This window comes from Eretmochelys imbricata, chromosome 25 (assembly GCF_965152235.1).
Source record: "Eretmochelys imbricata isolate rEreImb1 chromosome 25, rEreImb1.hap1, whole genome shotgun sequence".
Taxonomy (NCBI): domain Eukaryota; kingdom Metazoa; phylum Chordata; order Testudines; family Cheloniidae; genus Eretmochelys; species Eretmochelys imbricata.
In genome coordinates this window covers 13,522,936-13,545,460 of record NC_135596.1, presented here as the reverse complement: position 1 = coordinate 13,545,460, position 22,525 = coordinate 13,522,936, and the positions used below count along the sequence as shown (strand labels likewise).

The window sequence follows — 22,525 nt, the reverse complement described above, 5'->3', positions numbered from 1 at the left end:
ATCAGGCTTTTCCCTCCGCCTGTTACCTTGGTTCCCACCTGCCCTGATCTCACAGGCAGGCAGCCCCTGTCCAGAGGATGCCCCAGGCTTGCTTCCCGTGCAAGGGGAGCAGCCGGGGAGCTGGTTTGCTAGGGATGATCCTTATTTGCAGGGCGCTGCCGCTGCTCAGGCTTGGTCTCACCCTCCTCTAGTTCTGTATATTCGTCTGGGGCCTCCCCGCTGCTCTCCTGAGCCCTCCTGGCATTCCACGTGTGGCCTGCCCCCCAAGAGGACCCCAACTCTGCCCCCCAAAGAGGACCCGGCCCCTGCCCTCTCTGCCCCCCTGCTCCCCTGCCCCATCTCCTCCCCTGCGCCCTCCCTTCTCCGCTCCTGTTGCGTCCCACGTGCGCCCGCACCTGTCCCCTGTGACGTCCCCTGCCCCGGCTCCCACCTGGCTGCGCCCCGCCCCGCTCCCGCATTGGCCCGGCGCGGGGAGGCGGGCCTGGCCCGGCCCGGCCCGACCCCGACGCGGACAGAGAGCGAGCAGCCGCCGTGGGAGCCGGAGCGCGGCTCGCCCCGTCGCAGCAGCTATGGGCTCCCTGCAGCAGCGCTTCGAGAGCTTCCTCCACCAGCCCAGCCTGCTCACCGACCTGCTGGGCCGGCTGGAGGCCAAGACCGGCGTCAAGCGCTACTATCTGGCCACAGGTGGGAGCCCGGGAACCGCCCTCGGAGCCGGGGCGCTCCCCAAGGACACCCCGTCCTAGGGGACCTCCCGCTCCAGCGAACCCCCCCTTCCTGCGGAGCCAGGCGTGCGATTTCCTCCCCTCCACCTTCCCCGGGGAGGGACACTTTATCTGGCAGGGGCCCCCCTTTGCCCTGCGCGTCCTCCCACTCTCGGGGAACCCCTCGGGGCACCCCCCTTCCTAACGGGACCTCGCCACAGAGATTCCCCTTGCTCCCCAAGGACACCCCTTCCAAGGGGTCCTCCCGCTCCTGCAAACCAGGAGTGCTATTTCCTTGCCCACACCTTCCCCGGGGAGGGACACTTTATCTGGCAGGGGCCCCCCTTTGCTCTGCGTGTCCTCCCACTCTTGGGGAACCCCTTGGGGCACCCCCCTTTCTAAGGGGACCTCACTACAGCTCTCTTCCCAGGGACACCCTTTCTCAATATATCCCTGCCACATTCCTCCCATCAAGAGACCCCCTTTCCCCCTGGGATCTCCTTTCCCAATGCCCCCTCCCTTGGTGCCCCCTTCCCCCAGGACTGGAGGTGCAGTTGCCTGTTGATCTTTGCCTGGAAAGGGAGAGTCTTGCAAATGTGCTGCAGGCCCGTCCCATTAAAGGGCTTTGCTTGACTGAGTCAGTTTCAAGGGAGGGGGAAGGGAAAGGGGGGGAGACCTTCACAAGAAGAAAGAGCCTGAGCTCTTTGAAACTCTGCCTCTTGCCTGGTTTCAGAGTAACAGCCGTGTTAGTCTGTATTCGCAAAAAGAAAAGGAGTACTTGTGGCACCTTAGAGACTAACCAATTTATTTGAGCATGAGCTTTCGTGAGCTACAGCTCACTTCATCGGATGCATACTGCAGAAGACATACATTAATGTCTTCTGCAGTTTCCACAGTATGCATCCGATGAAGTGAGCAGTAGCTCACGAAAGCTCATGCTCAAATGAATTGGTTAGTCTCTAAGGTGCCATAAGTACTCCTTTTCTTTTTGCCTCTTGCCTGTGGCTGAACTCTGAGAGCCTCTCCTGGTCTCTGACCACATGTGGCCTGTTTGGCTTGCAATGTACAGGTCTCTAGGAGCTCTCTCCTCCACTGCCCAAAGCCCAGTTGTTTCTGGATCTCCTTGCTGCTGGGTGTGACTGGGCGGGGGGGTGAGCACTGCGAACTGGCACCGCCTGGTAGACCTGCTCTTGAGAAACACCTGGCTGGAGGATGCGATACTTTTTCAGACCAGCTATTTAAGGGGCTAATAGAAGAAGTCAAAGTGTATCATGCTGCAGGGTTTAAACCAAACTCTGCTTGGGATGGGGGGAGATCATCTGCCTCCTGTGGGATTTCTTGCAGCTTCCTCTGAGCAACTGGTAGGTATTGGGTTAGATGGTCCTTGGGTCTGATCCAGTCCAGCAATTCCTATAGATCCTGTGTTTGCATCCAGTAATGGCACAAGACGCATTGTTAGTGTAGCTGACTGTTTTGGCTGAATGGCCAGTCGGTGCTTCCAAGCTAAATGCCCAGCTATACAGTACTTTAGCGACTATTTGGAAAGTTCAGTGACGGTCATAAACTCACCCCAGCACTGCTCGGGAGGAAGGAAGTATCTTTGTGTAGCAGAGGGAACCACAGAGAGGTCAAATAATTGGCCCAACAGGAAGCTTGTGGTAGAGCCAGGAACAGAAGCTGGAGTCCCCCATTCCCCTCTAGCCAAACCTCTCTATCTGCATTGTGTCAAGCTTCAGAGGGGTAGCCGTGTTAGTCTGGATCTGTAAAAGCGGCAAAGAGTCCTGTGGCACCTTATAGACTAACAGACGTATTGGAGCATGAGCTTTCGTGGGTATTCACCGACAAAAGCTCATAATCAAATATGTCTGTTAGTCTATAAGGTGCCGCAGGACTCCATATCTGCATTGGTTTTACATGAGACCATTCTTAAACATTTGCTGCAAGCTGGTGGTAGGAATCAAAATTCCCAGCTCACGAGCACTTTGACCTTTGGCATTAATGGGCCAAATGAAGATCTTCTTCCCCCTTTCTCAAAAACCCTCTTCTTTGTGCTCCCCGAGGTCACATCCAATCTTTGCTTGGCTGACTCCGGGCGTTTGTTCGTTGTTCTTTCAGAGTAGCTGCTGTGTTAGTCTGTATCCACAGAAAGAACAGGAGGACTTGTGGCACCTTACAGACGAACCCATTTATTTGAGCATCCGCTTTCGTGAGCTACAGCTCACTTCATCGGATGCATTCCACTGCATGCACCGGATGAAGTGAGCTGTAGCTCATGAAAGCGGATGCTCAAATAAATTGGTTCGTCTGTAAGGTGCCACAAGTCCTCCTGTTTTTTCCTTTCTTCTGCAGCAAGTGCAACAGTAGGTTTGAGGTAGCTGACTGCTGTAGGCTGGGACTGGCATGAAGCTACTCATTCATTTATAACTGTAAGCATCCTCTGCCAACTTCAAAGTCAAAGTCTGATCCTAAAGGAATAAATAGGAAATTGCTCATTGGAAATCCTATTTTGTTTCATTCCTCTATGGCATATTCTCACCTGTCTTGGTTCTTCTTGGACCAACCTGCAGGATTGTGCTCTGTGTGTCCGGACCCCTGTGTTTAGCTCATGGGACAACTAGCAAGATTGGGCTTAGACTCTTTGGGGCGGAGACGGGGTTATTTTATAACAGGGGGCCCTGTTCCTGATTGCAACCTTTGGGTGCTGCTGTGATGGTGCATCACACAGGCGCCTGCGCGCTGGAGTACACTTTCCTCATTTCACCTTTACCTGGGACTTTCCTGGCTTTAAATGCTGGAAACATCTGCATAAAGAGATGTGTTGTCATGTGTTTTTTCAAGCAGGCAATATTTGCAAACAGTACTTAGCCCGCTGACATCCTTGCTGCCGAAGATCCAAGGGAGTCTGTGTGGCACTGGGATATTTAGGATTTAATACGCTTTCCTTAGTAGAGGGACGTGTGAATTGTTATTAATCAGACTTCAGCTAGAAACCAGTCTACGCCAAGATAGCTACTCTCTGTGGCCTAATGATTAACTCCTGTGAAAGGAGAGTCTGTCTCCCAGGCAGCAGGGCTTCTCTCCCTCTCCCCCTCCCCCACCCCACTCTGCCAAGCTTTAATGCAAACTTTTGTTTTAGTCCAACTGTATTTTACTCTGATTTTATTTGAATTGCAATCTGGGTTCCTGTACTATGGAGAGATGCTGGCATGGAGTCCTTGACAAGCTGTCTTTGTCAGTGCCTGCCTGCAGTTCAGCCACGTGATGGGTTAAGCTGGGTAGTGGACAGCTTGAGAACAAAGGAATATTAAAAAAGCAGCTCCCTTGTAGCTGATCGGAAGTGTAAGCCTGCCGTCTGCTTCTGTTGCTGGCCTACCATTCCTAGCTTCTGTATGCATTGAAAGGGGACGCCCCTGCAAAACTTACTTTGCCTTTTAAACATCATTGTTCTTGTTCCCTTTTAGAGCTCTTTAAAATTGATTCTCTCACACCCGCCCCCCCCCCCCCGTGGGATGTTAAATGTAGCCATTAGTCTTTGGCCTCCGAAGACCAGGGATCTACTCCTGTTCTAGAACATGATTTGAAAGGAGTATGGTTGTCATGCAAGATCTGCATGCATTATACCCACTGCCTACTTTGGGGGGGGGGTTGCACTTTTTAATTAACGTTTGCAAAATGCTTTGGCGGTGTCAGGTATTGGGGAGATCCATGCAATACACCCTGTCTCTGTAACGGACTAGATTAGCAGGGGCCTCACTGATGAGGACTGGGGCGCACTGGCAGCGTTCTGCACTGGGCAGGGCTGCGTGGAATAGCAGCTAGCGCAGAAGGTCAGGTTGAAGGTTGTCATGGAGCCACAAGAGCTGCGCTCTGCCCCAGTTTTTAAACGGTCCCTTGGAGAAACCCAGTCCCGCAGTGGGTCACTCTCTTCCTTAATTGTACATCATGCACCCTCCGTGCCACAGAGGCAGAGTCCTAGGGCTCCAGCACTCGGTTTCACCCCAGGAGCTCTGCCCAGCGAGTCCAGCTGAGATGCTCGCTTTTGGGCAGAGCCATTATGCTCTTCAGGGACAATGCGCTTTAGAGAGTATTTGCAGTGACCCCAAGCGGCGTAGGATTTATTAGTCGACTGTAACACGGCATTGGAGTGTCCTTAGATTACCATAGGGAAGCAAGGCTTAGGACATGGTCTATCCTGGCCAAGCCTGTGCTCCGCACAGCCAAACTGCTGTTGGATCCATTTTTGGCTCTCCTTCTGTATCTTTGTCAGTCCCAGGTGAGAGCTCCTGCTGAGCCACCTGACTCTCGGCCCATTGTCCTGCAGAGACATGGCCAGGTGGTCACACGCTCTGCCTGCCCAAGGTCTTTGGGTGTCGATTGTTCAGTCCCATTGTCTTTCTGGATCCTCCACTGATATGGGTGGATGTCAGCCAACCCATTTTACGACCCATTCGGAACCCATTCGTACCACCCCAGACAGGTATGTGAGCCAACACCTTATGTCTTCTGCTCTGCCTCCAGAGCAGATTTAACCCTTTTGCAACCACTGGGTAGCAATGAAAGGACAGGGGGGAAACTGAGGCACACATCGGCCGCATAAAACTATTCTAGAAAATTCCCACTGTCACAAAGGGGCATTGGCCAAGCTGTCTGTGAGGGAGAACAGGGAGTGCTGCATGTCAGAACCGATCTGCACTGGCAGAGCTGTGTGGCCAGCTTCCACAGCCAGTCGTAGATAGTCCTTTTATGATCTGTAAGGAAAAGAGAAATCCAAACACATAAGCAAAGGCCTTAATCCCACCGAATGAATGTGGTTGTTGTCTTTCTCCCCTCCCCCCCCCATGCTATCTTTTGATATGTGTCCTGTTGTAGGGCTTAAGCACGCTGGTATTTCAAAAAGTTCCTGTGGGTAGACTTCATGCCGCCCATAAAACCAATTTTAAGGCACTCTCATCTGGGCCCACCGTGGTGTGATGTTGCTTTATTTTAAAGGGAAGGATGGCAAATGCCACGCTGCAAACCCTGTGCAGGGCTGAAATTACTCCTGCCAGTCTGACCCAGGGGCTTTTACACCGGACTTGCTGCCCTAAACCAGACCCAGAGTCAAGCTGGTCAGTATCCTGCCTCCGGCTGGCCAACATCTGATTCTTCAGAGGAAGGCGCAAGAAAGCAGGCAAGCGCGGGATAATCTGCCCCCTGTGAAGGCCTCCTCCTCACCCCTAATAATTAGAAAGTGGCTTAAAGCTTGAGGCTTTTTATGCCCCTTTTGGGGCCCATCTGTGCTCTGCAGGGCAGGAGGGTCATGTTATAGCATACGTAACATGAGCAGAGTGTCATGTCCCTCTTTGGTAACTTATCCACTGAATGTAAGAGCCTATTGCCACTACTAGTTAATAGAGTTTCTCCTCTAGAGGCCTGTGTTCTGGTGCTCTTGCAGAATTTAGTAACTGTTTGCAAATCAGCGTGAACCAATCCAGATCCCTTCGGACGTGTATCGGTGAGCGTCCCTGCAGTCCCCAGTAATCTGTCTGTGCTGGTGAAGTGCCACGTCTGTAAGACTGGCATTGCTAGAGGATGGGTGTGTGGAATAGGGTAATTAGCTGCCACCCCTCCTCGATTGGGAGATAGGCCTGGCCTGTTAATTGCAATGCCGGGGGGCATGTGGGGTGCTGCACTTACTGCTTTGCTTGTGCTTGTCGGCAGTGAGTGTTCTTCCTGAACTTTGTGTCTCAACCTTTGTGCCGTCCCTGGATAACACACAGCTGCTAGGCTGATCTACTGAACTCTCTCCAAATGTGCATCCTTCAGGAACACGCAGTGCGGAACTTAGGGACTTTCTCCTCTTCTAGGCTAGGCAGCATTCCCCTCTCAATCGATTAAATCAAAACCAAGATAGGTTTTAACTACTGGGACTGGGAGGGTTTAAGTCTCTGCACAAACTTGTACTAAATATTTGTAGTTTATTAAGAACACTCAAAGACAGCAGCAAAGGTGTGTACGTAGCGGGTCCCAGCAACTGGGAAACTCCCAGACAGGTTCCCTGAGCTCATGGGACCTCTGTCGCCCAGGGAGGATGCGGAGTATCAAGCTCCCCAGCTCTACTGCCGATGCTCAGGCAAGAGTGGGGAGAAGAAACACAGCCCCATGCCACTGAATGCCCAGGTGAACCACTCGCACTGCAGGAGAGCTCAGATCCTGGAGCAGAGAGGCTACATTTTGGCTGCTCCCCACCATAATTCTCCTGCTCCTCCTATCCCACTATGCACCTGATGAGCTGTCCCCGTGCTCCTCCCTGTCCACCAGCTGTGGGCCCCCCATCGAATCTAAAGCTGATGTAGGGGAGCAAATGGGGTTGTTTTGTCCTCTAGTAACATCCATACCCATCATAGTCTTTGTGTCAAGCATAGCAAACACATCCTACCGCCTCCCTGCTGGCTTGCTCATGTGACCTCCGGTAGTTTTTGGGTCAAGCTGGATCAGACGTGCTGCAAGGTCGCTGTGGATGCTGCTGATCCTGGCTGACGCCCTGATCAGCGTGCAGAAGAAGAGGACTTATCCCCCAAAACTTGTGGAGGAAGAGTTTGGGGGGCAGTTCTTCTGTTGCGCATATCTGTATTGCAATAGCACCTAGAAGTCCCAGCTAAGATTTGGACCCCATTGTGCCAGGCGCTGTACATATATCTAACTGACATTCTACCCCCAGGAGCTCTCAAGCTAAATAGGCGAGACAAAGCATGGGAGGGGAAAGAGGCACGTAGAGGGGACATGCCTGTGGTCACACAGCAGGTCAAGGGCAGAGCTGGGAATTGAATGCAGGTCTTTTGAATCCCACGCCCTTAACCACTAGACTACACTGCATCTCCAGTCATCTGAGCTGGTTGTCTCCTTTGTTTGCCCCAGAAGGACCTGACTGAGGAGCAAGAATCCAGGGGTCTCTGAATTGCTCTCTGCCTATCACATCCTGTTTTCCTCAGTGCTGCTGCTCTCTTACATGCACCTGGTTTTAAAAACAGTACAGACACCCCCTAGCATTAGCCTGAAGGCCAGCAAGAGACCCTCCTTCCATTAAAATGACTTGTAAGCTTTCAGATCCATTAGCAATGATGGATGCCTCTCCACTCTGTTTTCCTTTCTTCCAGAGCTTATTAATGTCTCCTTGCAAACATCTTGCCACTTAGTAGCAATTTTTGCTTCACCACCACGACAGGGAATGCAGCGTGTTCCCGAACAGCCCCATTCTCCCGACGGGGCTCCTGTCTCAACTCTCGGAACCGATGGGAAGACCAGCCCTTGCACAGAATCTGATGTGCTCTGCGGATAACAGGTTGTTCCTAACCCTGGCAAATAGTTCCCCAAAGTTAAGGAAGCAATAGAAATGAGGAGGGGGAGGAGCTCAGAGGAGTGGGCGTGGCCTATGGGGCCCTCCACCTTGAAGTAGTCGGTTCAAATCCAGCCCTGGCAGGTGCTACTGACCCCATCTGTTGGGGGGCGAAGGCTGCTGCTGAAGTGAAATGTGTTGGCTTCAGTCCAGTCCTCATCTAATATATATAAAAATAAAAAGACCAGCACAGCCCCTGCTAACTGGCTGCATTAACAGGAAGCTGGGCAAGGTGGACCATTGGTCTGATCCTGTGTGGCTGTTCTTATGCTCTCCTTCCCTTTTGGTCTTGCCGTGAAGGTGGGAGACTGGGCTGGCCCCTGAGTTGCTAACTCACAGCTGGGTGCCGTGCAGACCACTTGTGCCTATGGCTGCTCACTTTGCTGTGGGTCACTTCTCGTGGTAAAGGCCGAAGAAAGAGCTAATGAGAGATTTTTCCACTAGCTGCAAAGAACCAGCTGATGGAATGGAGGGGACTAGCTCTTAGTGGTGTCGGGAGATGCCTCTCTTGCCCTTCTGGGACTCTGCTTTGCTTGATGTTGGACTTCTCCACTGCTCCCATCAGGGTGGATTTGATTTAAATCACTAGTCAGGAAGACTCGGTTTAATCATGGATTTCTAAATAAAAGTGCATTCTTGTTGTTATAACCTTAATACATATTCTTCACAACTCAGAGGAGAGATGTAGGTTTCATTTTTAAACAGTGACTTATTTGGAAAACTTTTCAGATTAGTGTTACAGCTGTATCAGAAAATGAATGATTGTTTGGTTATTTCATTTACCAAAGGTAATTGAAGCAGATAGTTCACCTCCCAATGACTTCATAAATATCTCCAATTCAACAGATTAATCATTAATATTTGGAGGATTTTCTTGCCATGCTGTATTAGGAGGAGAACATCACCGGACATTTATATTTGTTTTATTTAACTAAAACAACAATGTTATGTGTTCTGGATTTTTTCTTCAACAGCAAACACATAATATTTTAACAAAACAAGCATATGAATTTTTTATTTTAAATATTCAAGTTTTTTAAAATCAGGTTTGTTTTTGTTAAAACTGTTTAACTAAAATAGTTAAATGAAATATTTAAAAAACAAAAATTTAAATCAACTGTCAGCCCAGTCAACATGAGAAACTTAAAATATTGGTGTCTGCAGCTAACTCAGTCGTCTTCACTTTCATTTTCCTGTTTGTTCATAATCTGGAAAAGAAAACCAAGCTTGCCTGCTTCTTCAGGTCCCAAACGATTTCTCAGTTTGGAATGAATTAGTCCAAAGGAAGAAAATATTCTTTCTACACCGGCAGAAGCTACTGCTGTTAAAAGTGAGATTATCACTTCAACAGTCTCTGAATCCAAGTGTTTAAGTGACTTCCTCCAGGTCACTGGTGTGACTTTCTTTAAAACATTAGCAAACATATATTTCTTGAATGGTTCTTATTCCTAAACTGGGTCTCTTTTACAGCCTGCTGCCATTCTAGGCTTTCCCTTCTAGTGAGAGAATGGTCGGGTTGATCTCAAAGCAATGAAGGCTACGCTCGGAAAGACCTCAGGACTTCTGGAATATGCTGCTCAAACGATTTCTCTTTTGTTTCTACTGCCTGTCCCTCCCTTCTCACATTTATCTCCAGGCTTCTTCTCCTTGTCCAGATTTATTCCACCCCCAACAATCTTCTGTTCACTGAACTTTTTGAAACTTTGCACTTTGAGAGAGAGAGAGAGGTAAGGGATTGACTCTGTGTACACAAATGTGCAGAGGGACAATAGAGTTGAGGTCTGTTATTTCTCACCTATAGGTAGATATTTATTTACAACCAACCAACCATTTTTTTGCTGTTAACAAGCATGTTATCTCTGGAGACACAAATCCACAGTTTGAGAACTGCAAAACTAAGCATTTCTGATAGTGCTCAGTCTGGAAGATACCGAGTCCCCACTGGGTAGATAGATTAATCTAAGTCTATACAGAAGCCCCTGGAACCCCATAAGATTGGGTCCCTAATCCATGAATTATTGGAACTCCTTTACAAAACTTTTCTTAAACATTAAATGAATATTTTGTCTCATACTGTAGAACTAGAATTTATAATCTCTATTCCATGATGAGATACATTATAGCTCGAATATATCTGAATTAAAACGATCTTTAGATAGGTGTGGTTTTTTTCCTCAAAGCATTTTATCCAAAACTTTTTTTTAAAGCCACCCTGGCTCCCATGAGTCCTCAGGAGCCTTGCTGAGGAATGGGAAGAACTACCACCCACACCCCACTGCCCAGTTTCAGCTGTACTCCTGCTTGTCGCTCAAAGGTTGCAGCAATATTTGCAAAGCCCAGGGGAAAGGCGGGAACGTGAGGCTCCCATGGGATCAAAGGTTCTTGCCAGGTCTGTGAAGGTTTTATTTCCAAATGCCAATAGTATCTTGCGCAACAGGAATTTCAGCGAAGGAAAATGGCAACGTACCACAGCTCCTGAGGATCGTTAAAGGAACCTTTGGACGTTCTCTCGCTGGGCTGACCAAATCTTTGTTATACGATGGTTCGTATCTTGCCTTCATCACCATGGTATCTGAGCGTCTTCCATTTGTGCGTTAAGCGATAGAGCTGGCATCCATCACGTGTGGCTTGTTCTCTTGGCTGGGGGAGAATTGTGTGTGGTGTGCAGTGTTAAGGTTTAGTGTCTCTTTCCAATGCTCATGCTGCTTCGCTTGTATTGGCGAAGGCAGGATGGAGAAATGTGCCTTGCACTTGGAGCAGAAGATCAAGAGGTCTGTGATGGCCCCTTGTTCCTGGAGGAGTTTGTTCTGTGGTCTCTGAGAGAGCTCCGACTCCTGCACAGATGTGCTTTACTTTCCTGGGAGAACCACAATAAGCCAAGCTGGAGTAAATAACACTGTGTCACTTGCTAGTGTCTTCCATCAAAGGATCTTAAAGCACCTTGACTATTGATGCCTTATGACTGCTCTATGGAGTGGGTCGGTATCAAACCTCCCCACATTTTTTTTTACATATGGGGAAACTGAGGCATAAAGTGACTGGCCTAAGGTCACATGCAGAGTCTGTACCTCCCCCACCCCTTGTTGGCAGGGAGTCGTCTTAGGCCGTGACTGTTTAAATGAGTGAGACTTTGAGGGTAACTTCCAGACATCCCCCCCACATCTAAAAATAGCAGTGTAGCCGCGGCAGCAGGACAGGGTGGCTGCCCGAGTACATCCCTCTGGTTTCTGATGGGTCATATCTGGGGCGGCTACCCCCATCCTGCTACTTGCGTTGCCATGGCTACGCTGCTCTTTTTGGTTCCCTGGCTTGATCAGAGCTAGCAGGGGTACATCTACCCCAGCTGGAAGCTACCTTCCTGCTCCAGCACAGATGTATCCTCAATGTTTCTGCCATGGTGTGACGCTTCCCCAGGGTTGTGAGGCTCCTTGCTACCACCTACCCCATCGGTGCCCACCATGGGTTGGCTCCCCATCACCTCTGGGAATACAAGCACTGCCATACAGGCTTCTGCCGGCCCTGCTCTCTCTGTACAGCTTCAAAATAGGCATGTTCCAACCTCCGAGCATCTCCCTGGAGCAACCGGCCACTGATCCACTGGCATTTCCAGATCCTCTGCTCCCAAAGGAGCAGTACCCCGCCCCAGCTTACCAGCACAGCGCCGCTTAACACACAGCACTTAGATTTGTTTATGGAGCAAGCGAGTGTGTTTCTTCTACAAAGCACAGAGATTCCAATGGTGCCTACAGACAGCCCCCCAACCTGAAGCAAATACTCACTGGCAACCACACAACAGAACCACTAACCCAGGAACCTATCCTTGCAACAAAGCCCGTTGCCAACTGTGCCCACATATCTATTCAGGGGACACCATCATAGGACCTAATCACATCAGCCACACTATCAGAGGCTCGTTCACCTGCACATCCACCAATGTGATCTATGCCTCATGTGCCAGCAATGCCCCTCTGCCATGTACATTGGTCAAACTGGACAGTCTCTACATTAAAAGAATAAATGGACACGAATCAGACGTCAAGAATTGTAACATCCAAAAACCAGTTGGAGAACACTTCAATCTCTTTGGTCACTCGATTACAGACCTAAAAGTTGCAATTCTTCAACCAAAAAAAACTTCAGAAACAGACTCCGAGGAGAGACCGTTGAATTGGAATTAATTTGCAAACTGGATACAATTAACTTAGGCTTGAATAGAGACTGGGAGTGGATGGGTCATTACACAAAGTAAACTATTTCCCCATGTTTATTTCCCCCCCCACCGTTCCTCAGACGTTCTTGTCAACTGCTGGAAATGGCCCTCTTTGATTATCACTACAAAAGGTTTCCCACATCCTGCTGGTAATAGTTCCCCTTAAGTGATCACTCTCGTTACAGTCTGCATGGTAACACCCATTGTTTCATGTTCTCTATGTATATAAATCTCCCCGTTGTATTTTCCACTGAATGCATCCGATGAAGTGAGCTGTAGCTCACAAAAGCTTATGCTCAAATAAATTGGTTAGTCTCTAAGGTACCACAAGTCCTCCTTTTCTTTTTGCGAATACAGACTAACACGGCTGCTACTGTGAAACCTGGAAAGAGAAGGTACACATCAAATAAAATCATAACCCAGGTCCTAGAGCGTCAACTTAACAGGCCACTATGGTGTCATGAGAGCCAAAGCTTGCCCCAAATTCTCTGTGCAGCACAGCCAAGCCTGGCGGTGCTCTTCTGTTCATGAAGTGAACAGAAGAGTCCCTTTATAGCCCACAGGTATATCAAGAGTCCTTTGGTCTTTAGTCACCCTCCTGCTGTGTATTCCTTGCTGGAGATTTTGCAGGCTCTTGTTCACTTTTGCTGGGGGCTCAGCGCACACACAAGGGTCTGTGGTGAAGTATATAATCCTTTGCATATAACCAGACGAGTAGATATGGGTTTTCTGCCTGTCTGATAGGGCCATGTTCGTCACCTCCTGGCGGCCGTCTTTAACTCTGACCTTAAGAATATAATTTCCAGTCTGGGTACAAAACTTCATAAATATCCTCGCCTACAACGTGGCATGGTTATGCTGACCAGTGTGCTACTGGCTTGCCTCTGAGACCTCACATCCGCTCCTTCAGTGACTTGATATGCCTAGAATTGCCCCGGGCATTCCTGTAAAACTCTGTTTACCCCCTGTGCCCTCTGACCCTTGGCATCACGAGCTCCCAGAGTCCTACGTGGCAAAACGCCTGTTAAATGCCTTCAAGCAAGTGACCCTGCCTGATTTCTGCCATTGGAGGCAGGATTGAATCAAAGGGGAGCCTCCGGGCTGGCCCTGTGCAAACGACAGGTTAAAGGAAATAAGGAAGATGGTATCGGCAGACGGGAGTTAACCCAACCTAGGAGTGAGCTTGTCCGGTGGCCACACACCCAGACTGGCCATCTGACTACCAACAAAATAGATCTGACACCACCATGCTGAGGGAGTTTCTCCAATTACAACTTTGTTTGGGACATAGCTGGCTAATGGCAGTCGCACGCTAGCACGAATCTCAGCCCTGGGGAATGTGACTCTTTTCCTGTCTCCTTTCCTGGCCAGGTACCATCGCGTTCCTGGGGCTGTACCTCCTGTTTGGATATGGCGCCTCGCTGCTGTGTAACCTCATTGGCTTTGTCTACCCAGCCTACGTCTCGTAAGTGCCAGCAGTCTGCACTCTGCTTAGCACTGCACTTCCCTGGCTTTACATGGGGGTGGAGGGCAGGGGTGTTCGTTTCACCCCTGAGAACTTCTCTCTGGGGGGAGGCACCCGGTAGAACGCACCATGTTGCGTTCATCTCCAACGTCGCCGTGCGGAGCCCTCTGAGTGGCTATAGGAATTAGTATTAAGCTGCAGCTGGGCCCCACAAAAATGCTAAAACGATCAGTATCTGCCCGTTGCGTATGAAATGCTAAATACTCCTCGACCAGGGAGAACGTCCCACGATGTTCTTTGAGTCCCAAGTTTAGTCTCCATTGGGTTTTTTGACCAAGATGATAAAAAAAAAAATTACTGTGGTTTTTTTTGGGGTGTGCTCAACTTGAGGCTCCCTTAAAGGGGTATGTTCTTCAGACAGTGGATGCTCAGCAAAGCCTCTGGGAGGCACCCAAAACTGACCCTCCCGACTCGTTTAGTAAGCTCTGAAAATCTCAGCCTTAACATGCCCGTCTTTAACGCACCTAAGCAGTGTAGAAGGTAGAACTGACCTGTCCCCTTTCTGCCCGTAGCATCAAAGCCATTGAAAGCACCAACAAGGACGATGACACCATGTGGCTCACGTACTGGGTGGTATATGGAGTCTTCAGTGTGGCAGAGTTTTTTTCAGACACCTTCCTCTACTGGTTCCCGTTTTACTATGCTGGAAAGGTAACCGGGGGGGACGGGACTGGGGGGATGACAGAGGTCGGCTCTGTCCTATTTCTCCCTCCATGAGCCATCTTCTGGAGATAAAAACCTTGGGTTAATGTGAAGTTGACCAATTAGTAGCACTACAGGCTTGGGGCCAATCTCTCTTTGGTGTAACTGGAAGTCAATACCAGGGATGACTCTAGCCTGGCATTTCTATCCGTCGTGGGTGTCTAGAGGGTTGCTGTTTCTAGGCAGAGAGTCCAGCCCAAAGCTCATTGAAGTTGGCAGAGACTCCCATCAAGTTCAATGGGTTTTAGACAATAGCCGTGGAAGCCCACCATGGTACCAGTTGTCGCTGAGCAGAGCCAGGCTCGGATAAAACTCGCTGGCTCCTCTTGGAGGTGATTCTTCACCTAATTGGGCCTGAGCCTGCCTAAAACTTGAACTGACGCATGTGTGAACCAAAACAGACCAAATAGTTTGTTCAGGTCTACCTGGAGCCTCTTGGCTGCTTTCCCCTCCTCGTCCAGCTGAATGCTCCTCACTGAGGGTTTGTCCTGCTGACGTCACCCGTGGCCAATTCTGTCCTTTATAGCTGATGCATTGGGATGGTTTGTGTCTTGCCATCTGACCTCTGGGTCTCTTCCAAACCTGGAGTGAGGTGTCTCCTTCCCTGCAGTGCCTGTTCCTGGTCTGGTGCATGGCACCCATCTCCTGGAATGGCTCCCAGGTGTTGTACCAAAATGTCATCCGGCCCTGCTTCCTGAAGCACCACCAGACAGTAGACCACGTGCTCAGTGACCTGAGTGGCAAGGCGCTCGACACTGCTTCGACAGTCACCAGAGAAGGTACCGTGTCCTGTTCCCTCTCTCTGTTCTGGCCTATGTTCTCAGTTACCCCGTTCCTGTGCTTGGGGCAGCAATGCGGGGAGGGGCGTTAAACCACCTTTTGTTCTCCTTGTAGTCCAGGGCAGGGCCCTCCCAGGTCGGGGTGTAAGTTAGAGCTGTCTCAGGGCTGCTCTAATTTTGGCATTGCTTCCCATGGCCTCGTGTGTGTCCTGGGAAGCAGAGATTAGCTGTCATACAAGGTACTCTAGCCATACCTCTAATCTGCCCCTGGACTGGGAGCGGGGCCCTTACCCCGGCCAGGGAGACCCCCTGAGCTGGGAGTATTTTCAGAGGGCTGTTTGCCCCCTGCTAGAGCAGCACAGGCCCTCGTTCAAGACTAGACCATCCCGTCGGCATCGCTGCAGGAACATGTGCTCTCTCTCCACCCTTCTCTCGTTCCGTAACTTTGTGTCCACACAGAGCCCTGTCTCCTCTCCGCAGCGATACGAATCGGCTCGTAATCTCTTGCCTCTTCTCTGTTTTCTCTCTCTTCCCTTGTGCCTCTCTGCACAGTCCTCCATGCGCTGGCCAACAGCAGAGCCCGTCTGGTGTCCGAGGGGGCCACAGCTCAGCTTGTCTGTATGTAATAACTCATGTCGGTCATCCGTAGGGCAAAGGCCAGTTTAGCACGACTTCCCCCCACACGTCAGTATGGGCTGGACCAGGACACTTGCTCTTGGGTTTTAAAGGCAGCCAGTTCAAATCTTGGTGCTGTTTGGAGCAAAGCCCCTGAGCATGTTCTTGGTTGAAGATGCTGCTTTATCTCCTGTCCCAATGGCTGCTAGAATTTGGGGGTCGGGGAGGGGTGCAGTGGCAGTGATGGTTCAGGGACTTGTTAGTTGGCTCTCGAGCCCCTCCAATGGCTGGTTCAAATCCAGCCGAAGATTAGCAAGGACCAAAACATGTGTCTTCAGGGGCCTTTTTATTTTGGTGGCCGCTATCTAGTTGCCAGTGGATTTCCCTCCCCCTGCCCCCACCTAGATTTTTAAAGTCAGAGGGGCTGTTGCCAAACTAATCTGATCCCCAGCATAACACAGGCCCTAGAGTGTCACCCAGTGATTCCTGCATTGTGCTCATTACAAACACCGCCCACTGTATTGGCCCTCCGGCTGGCAGCCTTGGCAGACATGCCAAGGATTAAATGAGCACTGGGAAAGGAACCTCCCCTTTTGACCCCAAACTAGGGTCGCTCAGGAGCGGGGTTGAGGTACACTGGTGGTAGCAGGGTCAGGAAGCCAAGTTCTGCCAGGGCTCCATCTGCTCTGGGGGCCAGTGGAGGTGGCAACAGTCTTTGCAGCTGTCAAGGCGGTGCTGAGTTTGTGCAAAACATCTGGAGGAAGGTGCTGGGTCAAACTTGTGCTCTCTTCTCACTGGCCGCTCTTAAAGGTCCTGTAATTAGAAAGCACGTGGATTGACAGGTTGCCGCTATACAAACACCGCAGGTGTTGCTAACCCTAAAAACGTAACTTGAGTATGCTTCGCTCCAGAAAGCAGCAACCTTGTGACATGCAATTGCAGCCCAGAGCATTATGGGTAACTTATGCAGATTTGCATGACCGTGGAGATCTTATTTTTCCAACAGGAGTCAGTGATGGGGCTGTCCTGCTGGTCCTTTATAAACCTACTTGGATGGAAAACCCCTGTGGTTTCTTGAGGAAGCTGGTGATGCTGGAGGAAAAATCTCCTCACTGGGGGGTCATGCTAAACTCTCCTTTCTCTTCCTTCCCTTGTGGAGAACAGTCTCTGTCCTCTAAATGCCAGCACCCCCTGGCCTCCAGTAGCTTAACCCCCCCACCCCCCAACTCTCCCCCGTCTAGAAGGTGCACTGTAGTCTGTCTTCCCTTTGCTTATTACTGTGGTGTTCGATACATACATGCCTTGGTGGTAGATACTTGTGGGTGGGGTTTGGTGTCTCTTTTTCTCCTGGGTAGCACCTGCCCCAGATCCCAGGGTAATTTGGTTAACTCCTCAGAGTGCTATTTCAATACAGCTCAGACCCAGTCCGGTGTCTTGGCTGGCGGAGCAGTGCCAAGTAGGAGACCCCCATTTTGGGGGTGGGGTTACATTCCAGGGCCCCACAAGAGACTTGTCGGTGTGGGAGGTGAAATCCAATGGCCTGGGGTAGGGATGACCGCAGCAGGCCAGCTGGAGGGAACAGTGCTGACGTGGTTTCTCCCCTGGTGGGAGTGGGTTGCTCAGAAAGGTCTGGCTGTTTCTCCCTGAGCCCGCCAGCACTTGGGGCGCTGTGTCTGCAGTGCCCTGCTGCTTATGGGGAACAGGGGCTTCCCCACTCCCAACTCCCAACAGGCATCATATGATGGGTACTGAAGTCCAAGACAGTGGCTGCATCATGGGGTGACCCTGTGGGGGAGGGAGAGTGGAGGCTCTGCAATTTCCTATCTGACCTGAGGATGGGGCAAAGGAAAAACCACCCCTTGGACGGCTGAGCCACAGAAACTCGCCCAAGAGGGAGCATCCCCTACCCCTCATCCCTTGAACTGACCCCAGCTGCCTGTGTGTGGAATTACAGGGCCGGGAGTTCCCAGCTGCCCCTCTTGACACATTAAACCCATCAATCGCATTAGCCAGAAGTGGATTACATGGCATACTCCGTTCCAGCGACGCAAATAGCTCTGCTAACGTAGCACTCCCTAGTGTGAGCGTTCTCAGGGGGCATCAGTCCCAGCCCCTGTTTCACCTTCCAGCTGAAGGGTGCAGTTCCTGGCTGGGAAGCCCCCTTGGTCCCCTTCAGAGACCACAGGGGAAAATCACTTGGGGTTCGTTACACTGCAGTTAAACAACTGCGGCTGGGCTGTGTCAGCTGGCTTGGGCTGGAGCCCGGTCTCTGGGACCTTCCCCCTTTGCAGGCTACCAGAGCCCAGGCTCTAGCCTGAATGTCTACTTTGCATTTAAACAGCCCCATAGCCCGAGTCAGCTGACACAGGCCAGGTGCTGGTCTTTAACTGCAGTGTAGACACCCCTGAGAGGTGCCCAGTTACTATAGTGTGTGTGGTAGGTATGGATGCCTGGATAGGAACCTACCCAGGGACAGACAGAGGGTTAACTTTGAAAGCAGGAGGAATGGAGTGTGTAAAGCCTCAGGTGACAATGGGACCTAGCTGGTGCTTTAGATTGCCACTCCAGTTCCCTTTGGGAGGGGCACGGCTCCACCCCTGCAGCTGTTGGCCGGGGTGGGGTACAAATTCTTCACAGCTCAGGTTTCCAGGCCCCTGCTGCAGGTACAGTAGAACCTCAGAGTTACAAACACCAGAGTTATGAACTGACCAGTTAACCCCACACCTCGTTTGGAACCGGAAGTACACAATCAGGCAGCAGCAAAGACACACAAAAAAGCAAATACAGTATTTATTTTTTAGCTCAGTGGTTTGAGCATTGGCCTGCTAAACCCACAGTTGTGAGTTCAATCCCTGAGGGGGCCATTTAGGGATCTGGGGCAAAAAAAAAAAAAAAAAATTGGGGATTGTGCCTGCTTTGAGCAGGGGGTTGGACTAGATGATCTCCTGAGGTCCCTTCCAACTCTGATATTCTATGATTCCCTACTGTGTTTAAATGTAAGCTACTGGGGAAAAGGGGCGGGGGCGGGGCGGGGCTGTATTTTTCTTCTGCAGTGTAAAGTGTCAAAGCTGTAGTAAATCAATGTTCAGTTGTAAATTTTTGAAAGAACAACCGTAACGTTTTGCTCAGTTACAAACCTCCGTTCCCGAGGTGTTTGTAACTCTGAGGTTCTACTGTACCTCTGCCTAACCAGCCCCTGGGCCCCTGGCTGCATGCCAAGCCTCCCGCGGCCCCCCCCCCCCCCGCCCAAGTAAGCTGGGCAGTGTCCTTTTTCCCCCTCAGGGTCTTAAGTGCTCCGAAAGAGGAGAATCTGGCTATGGGCTGTCTGGTCTGGAGTACCTAGCTTTAACACCCTGGAAAGCTGATGCAGTGGTTTGTGGTGTTATAGCTGGATTACTAGGGCTCTAGCTGCTCCTAAAGTGGATTAGGTAGGAGCTCTGCCAAGAAGTTCACAAGCTTGCACACAAGGGTACCTCTGTGCCCGGGCAAGGCTTTTGTCTGCCTCCTGTTCAGGCCGAGTGTTTTGCCTAAGCGTGATAGCAGCAGACTTCTTAACCAGAGACAGGACATTGGCAATGTCTTCTCTTCTCTTTGCTTCACTGGAATAGCAGAGGTTTTGGGGGGTCTAATACCCAGGGAATAGGGTGTAGGATAAAGGGGAGTCCAGTGGTTAGAGCAATGCTCAACAAGCTGGGTTTTATTCCTGGCTCAGGGAAGGAATGTTGTCTGGTGATTCGAGCACAAGCCGGAGGCAGCGCTCCTCGACTCTCTCTATTGCTGGCTCTGCCATGGATGTCCTCCATGACCGTGGGCAAGTCACTTCTCTGTGCCTCCACTGACCGGTCTGTAAAATGGATTCAATACTTCCCTTACTCTAGGAGGGTGGGGGCAGAGGTTATAGGGATCATTCGATCACTCAGAGGTCCAGTGACAGGTGACCAATGTGCTAATTGCCTTTATTTTCCTCCTTGTAGCATCCAAAGCAGCAGTGCACCTTGGTCTAGAATCTGACAAGACCAAGTGAGGACGGAGCTCCAAGGCGCCGGCTGTTCTGAGTTTCCCACTGCAACTCCCTAAACCAAAGGCTTGAAGTAACCCACGGGCACCCGTCAATAAACCAGTGATTCCCCTTCCCACTCTGAAACCACACTGGCCAGTAGCAACAGCAAGCAACTGGCTCTAAGCTGTCTAAGAAGTACACCTTCCAGATCTCCCCAAACCTAAAGAGCTCCAGCAGATCTAAAATTACGGCCAGGCACTTGCTGGGAGTCAGCACCTAGGCACTGTGGGACCTTCTGATCTCAAATAGAGACACAATTTGATAGTTCCTGTTTTGCAGGCAGCCTTTATTCTGCAGGAAGGCTGTCAGCTCTGCACTAGATCACAGGGGCTGCTGGTGCATTTTCCCCAATCGTGTTTTATGAGGTAGAGCACAGATTGGAGGGGGAGGCAGGCCCCTGGAGCTAGCCTGAGACCCGCCCTTCTAGTATTTTTGTGGCCTGAGCTTAGGTGTAGAATCATGATGCAGTATAACTCCCGGCTATAAAGCCTTCAAGCCCCCATCCTGTTTCCCCCACCCCCAGGCTACACAGTCATCCTAACGCAGGATACTTTGCAATAAACCACAGCACAAAAGGGAGAAGGAAGTGGGTTCTGTAGCCACTGGCTCTTCAGCTGTCAATCCCACAGGTTGTTTTTCTGTCTCTGGCTTGTTCAGTTTTCACTTCAGCAGGCTCGGGTCCAGCCCTAGAGCAGGCAGCTCTTCTCTTCCCGTCGCACACCCCGGCCTTGTGCTGCCCCTCTCTGAAGACGGGCCAAGCTTCTGGTAAACAACAAAGCTGGGAGAGGGGCGGGTTTGCGAACAATGCTGGCTGACACAGAAGGATGTTCATGCCTGGCTTCAAGGGGAGGGAGTTCCAGACTATTCACTCTTCTGCAATCGCTAGCAATAGCAACACCACAGAAGTTGCTGCTCTGCTTTGTGATCATAAAACGAACCACAGCGGTGTGTCCTGTGGGGGCTGCAGGGAGCTGTACGGGGGCAGCGGAGGTGGGGAATTAACATGCATATGAAGCTGTTACCTCCAGGGAGATCCTGCGATCCACAGAAACGTTCAGATCTTTAATCCTTTTGAAGGAGGAAAAAGGCAGCACTACTGTGTGACTTTGGAAATGCTGACTCACGTTTTTTTAACCCTCTGCTGGCACTTCCCTGCTAGCGGTTACGCAGCTGACCGAACGTCCATACCAGTTCAGAGTCTGCCTCTGCCCGAATCCCAGCACTGAGTGCAGCTCCAGGAAGGGGTCCCTAGGGAGTTTTTTGGTCTCACCCAGGCAACAGCAGTGCAATAGGGGACAGGTGGCCTTTGCGGGGAGGGGGAAGTTAGCACCAACCTGTGAGCAGCACGCACTCCATAGCCTGTAGGCCTGCAGCTGTGCTTCCATCCTAGCAGGCTGCTTTGGCAATCATACGTGTCCTGGCAGTCTGGTTAGGTGTTGGCTCTGCAGTTCACTTCCAGAACTGGACAAGGCAGGGTCTTCCAGTAGGGTGCGTGCTGTGGGCAAGATGCTTTCAGGGCATGTTTGCTTTCCAGTGCTTTGGCATCCGGCTTTTGCTAGCTTTGACATCTTTCACTAAGCCAACAAGCTGTAACTTAACTTGGACCAAATCTTAATCCTGTTTGAGCTTGGAAAACCCTGATTTTAGGCTGCCCCTTGCTCCCTCCACACTTCAGACCCTGAACTCTAGCATGTCTGCGTTCTGCTTGCAATTCACCATCTCCCTCCTCTTTAGAAAATAAAATGTTAATGTCTCTAATTTACTTCATCAGATCCTGGCAGGGGGCAATCTCAACAAGCTGTGAATTCTGTAGGGAGCAACAGGCTTCCGTTTGTTCTCAGTGGTAACTCCATCAAGGTACAGCAGTTCATGTACTGGCTGCTTTTTTATTTAAAAAAAAAAAATTGCTCATAACGGGATTCTCTCCCCCGCCCCCATTTGTATTCATTTATTTTGTTTGAAACCGAATAAATGTGACTCAAACTCGGTTCTGTTCACGGGTTTTATTTGCATTGCTTGTTCTCTTCATGCTTGGCTTTATTCCTGACGCAGACTCTCTGAATCCTGGGGAAGGGAAGCAGAGGACCAATGAAAGTCCCCCTCTCCCCAATTTAGAGGAAGAGCTACAGAGCACCACTGATGCCCCATTCTGCCACTGCACCTCAATCCTACCCTGGGGGTCCTCCTGTATGAGACAGAGAAGGGAGATTGGACACTGGTATTCCGTCCCTGGAGTGCCATCTGCTTGCTTCACCTGGGCAGCAAAAGTAATTTGAGGGTAACAATTTAGGAATGGAGCAAATTCAGATCAATGTGGATGTAACTCCCCTTAAAGTCAGTGAGTTACTGCTGATTCAACCAGAGGCATAAGTGACCCCATATGGGAGTTACTGCTACTTCAACCTTGGCAGCTCTTGCTGCTGCTGCTTCCTGGGTGCCAGCTGAGGACTTGCCGTTTCGACATAACAGGACATGCCACTTCTTGTATCAACGAGCTACCAGTCTTACCCACCTGCCCAGCAGTCACCCAGTTCATAGGGCCGCTGCAGGTGCTACTA

The 22,525-nt window shown here is 50.6% G+C and overlaps 1 protein-coding gene across 2 annotated transcripts; it reads left to right on the top strand.

Annotated features, from left to right (window-relative positions):
• The first annotated feature begins 527 nt into the window (after positions 1-527).
• Positions 528-21,953, top strand: REEP6 (receptor accessory protein 6). 2 transcript variants are annotated; one of them, XM_077841823.1, is made up of 5 exons: positions 528-684; positions 13,658-13,751; positions 14,324-14,462; positions 15,124-15,292; positions 19,882-21,953. In XM_077841823.1, the coding sequence occupies exons 1-5, from the start codon at positions 570-572 to the stop codon at positions 19,929-19,931; spliced, it is 567 nt and encodes a 188-aa protein (XP_077697949.1). In that variant the 5' UTR covers positions 528-569; the 3' UTR covers positions 19,932-21,953. The 2 variants fall into 2 exon arrangements, with proteins under 2 accessions (XP_077697949.1, XP_077697950.1); XM_077841824.1 differs by lacking the exon at positions 19,882-21,953 and adding an exon at positions 15,697-16,391.
• The last annotated feature ends 572 nt before the right edge of the window (positions 21,954-22,525 follow it).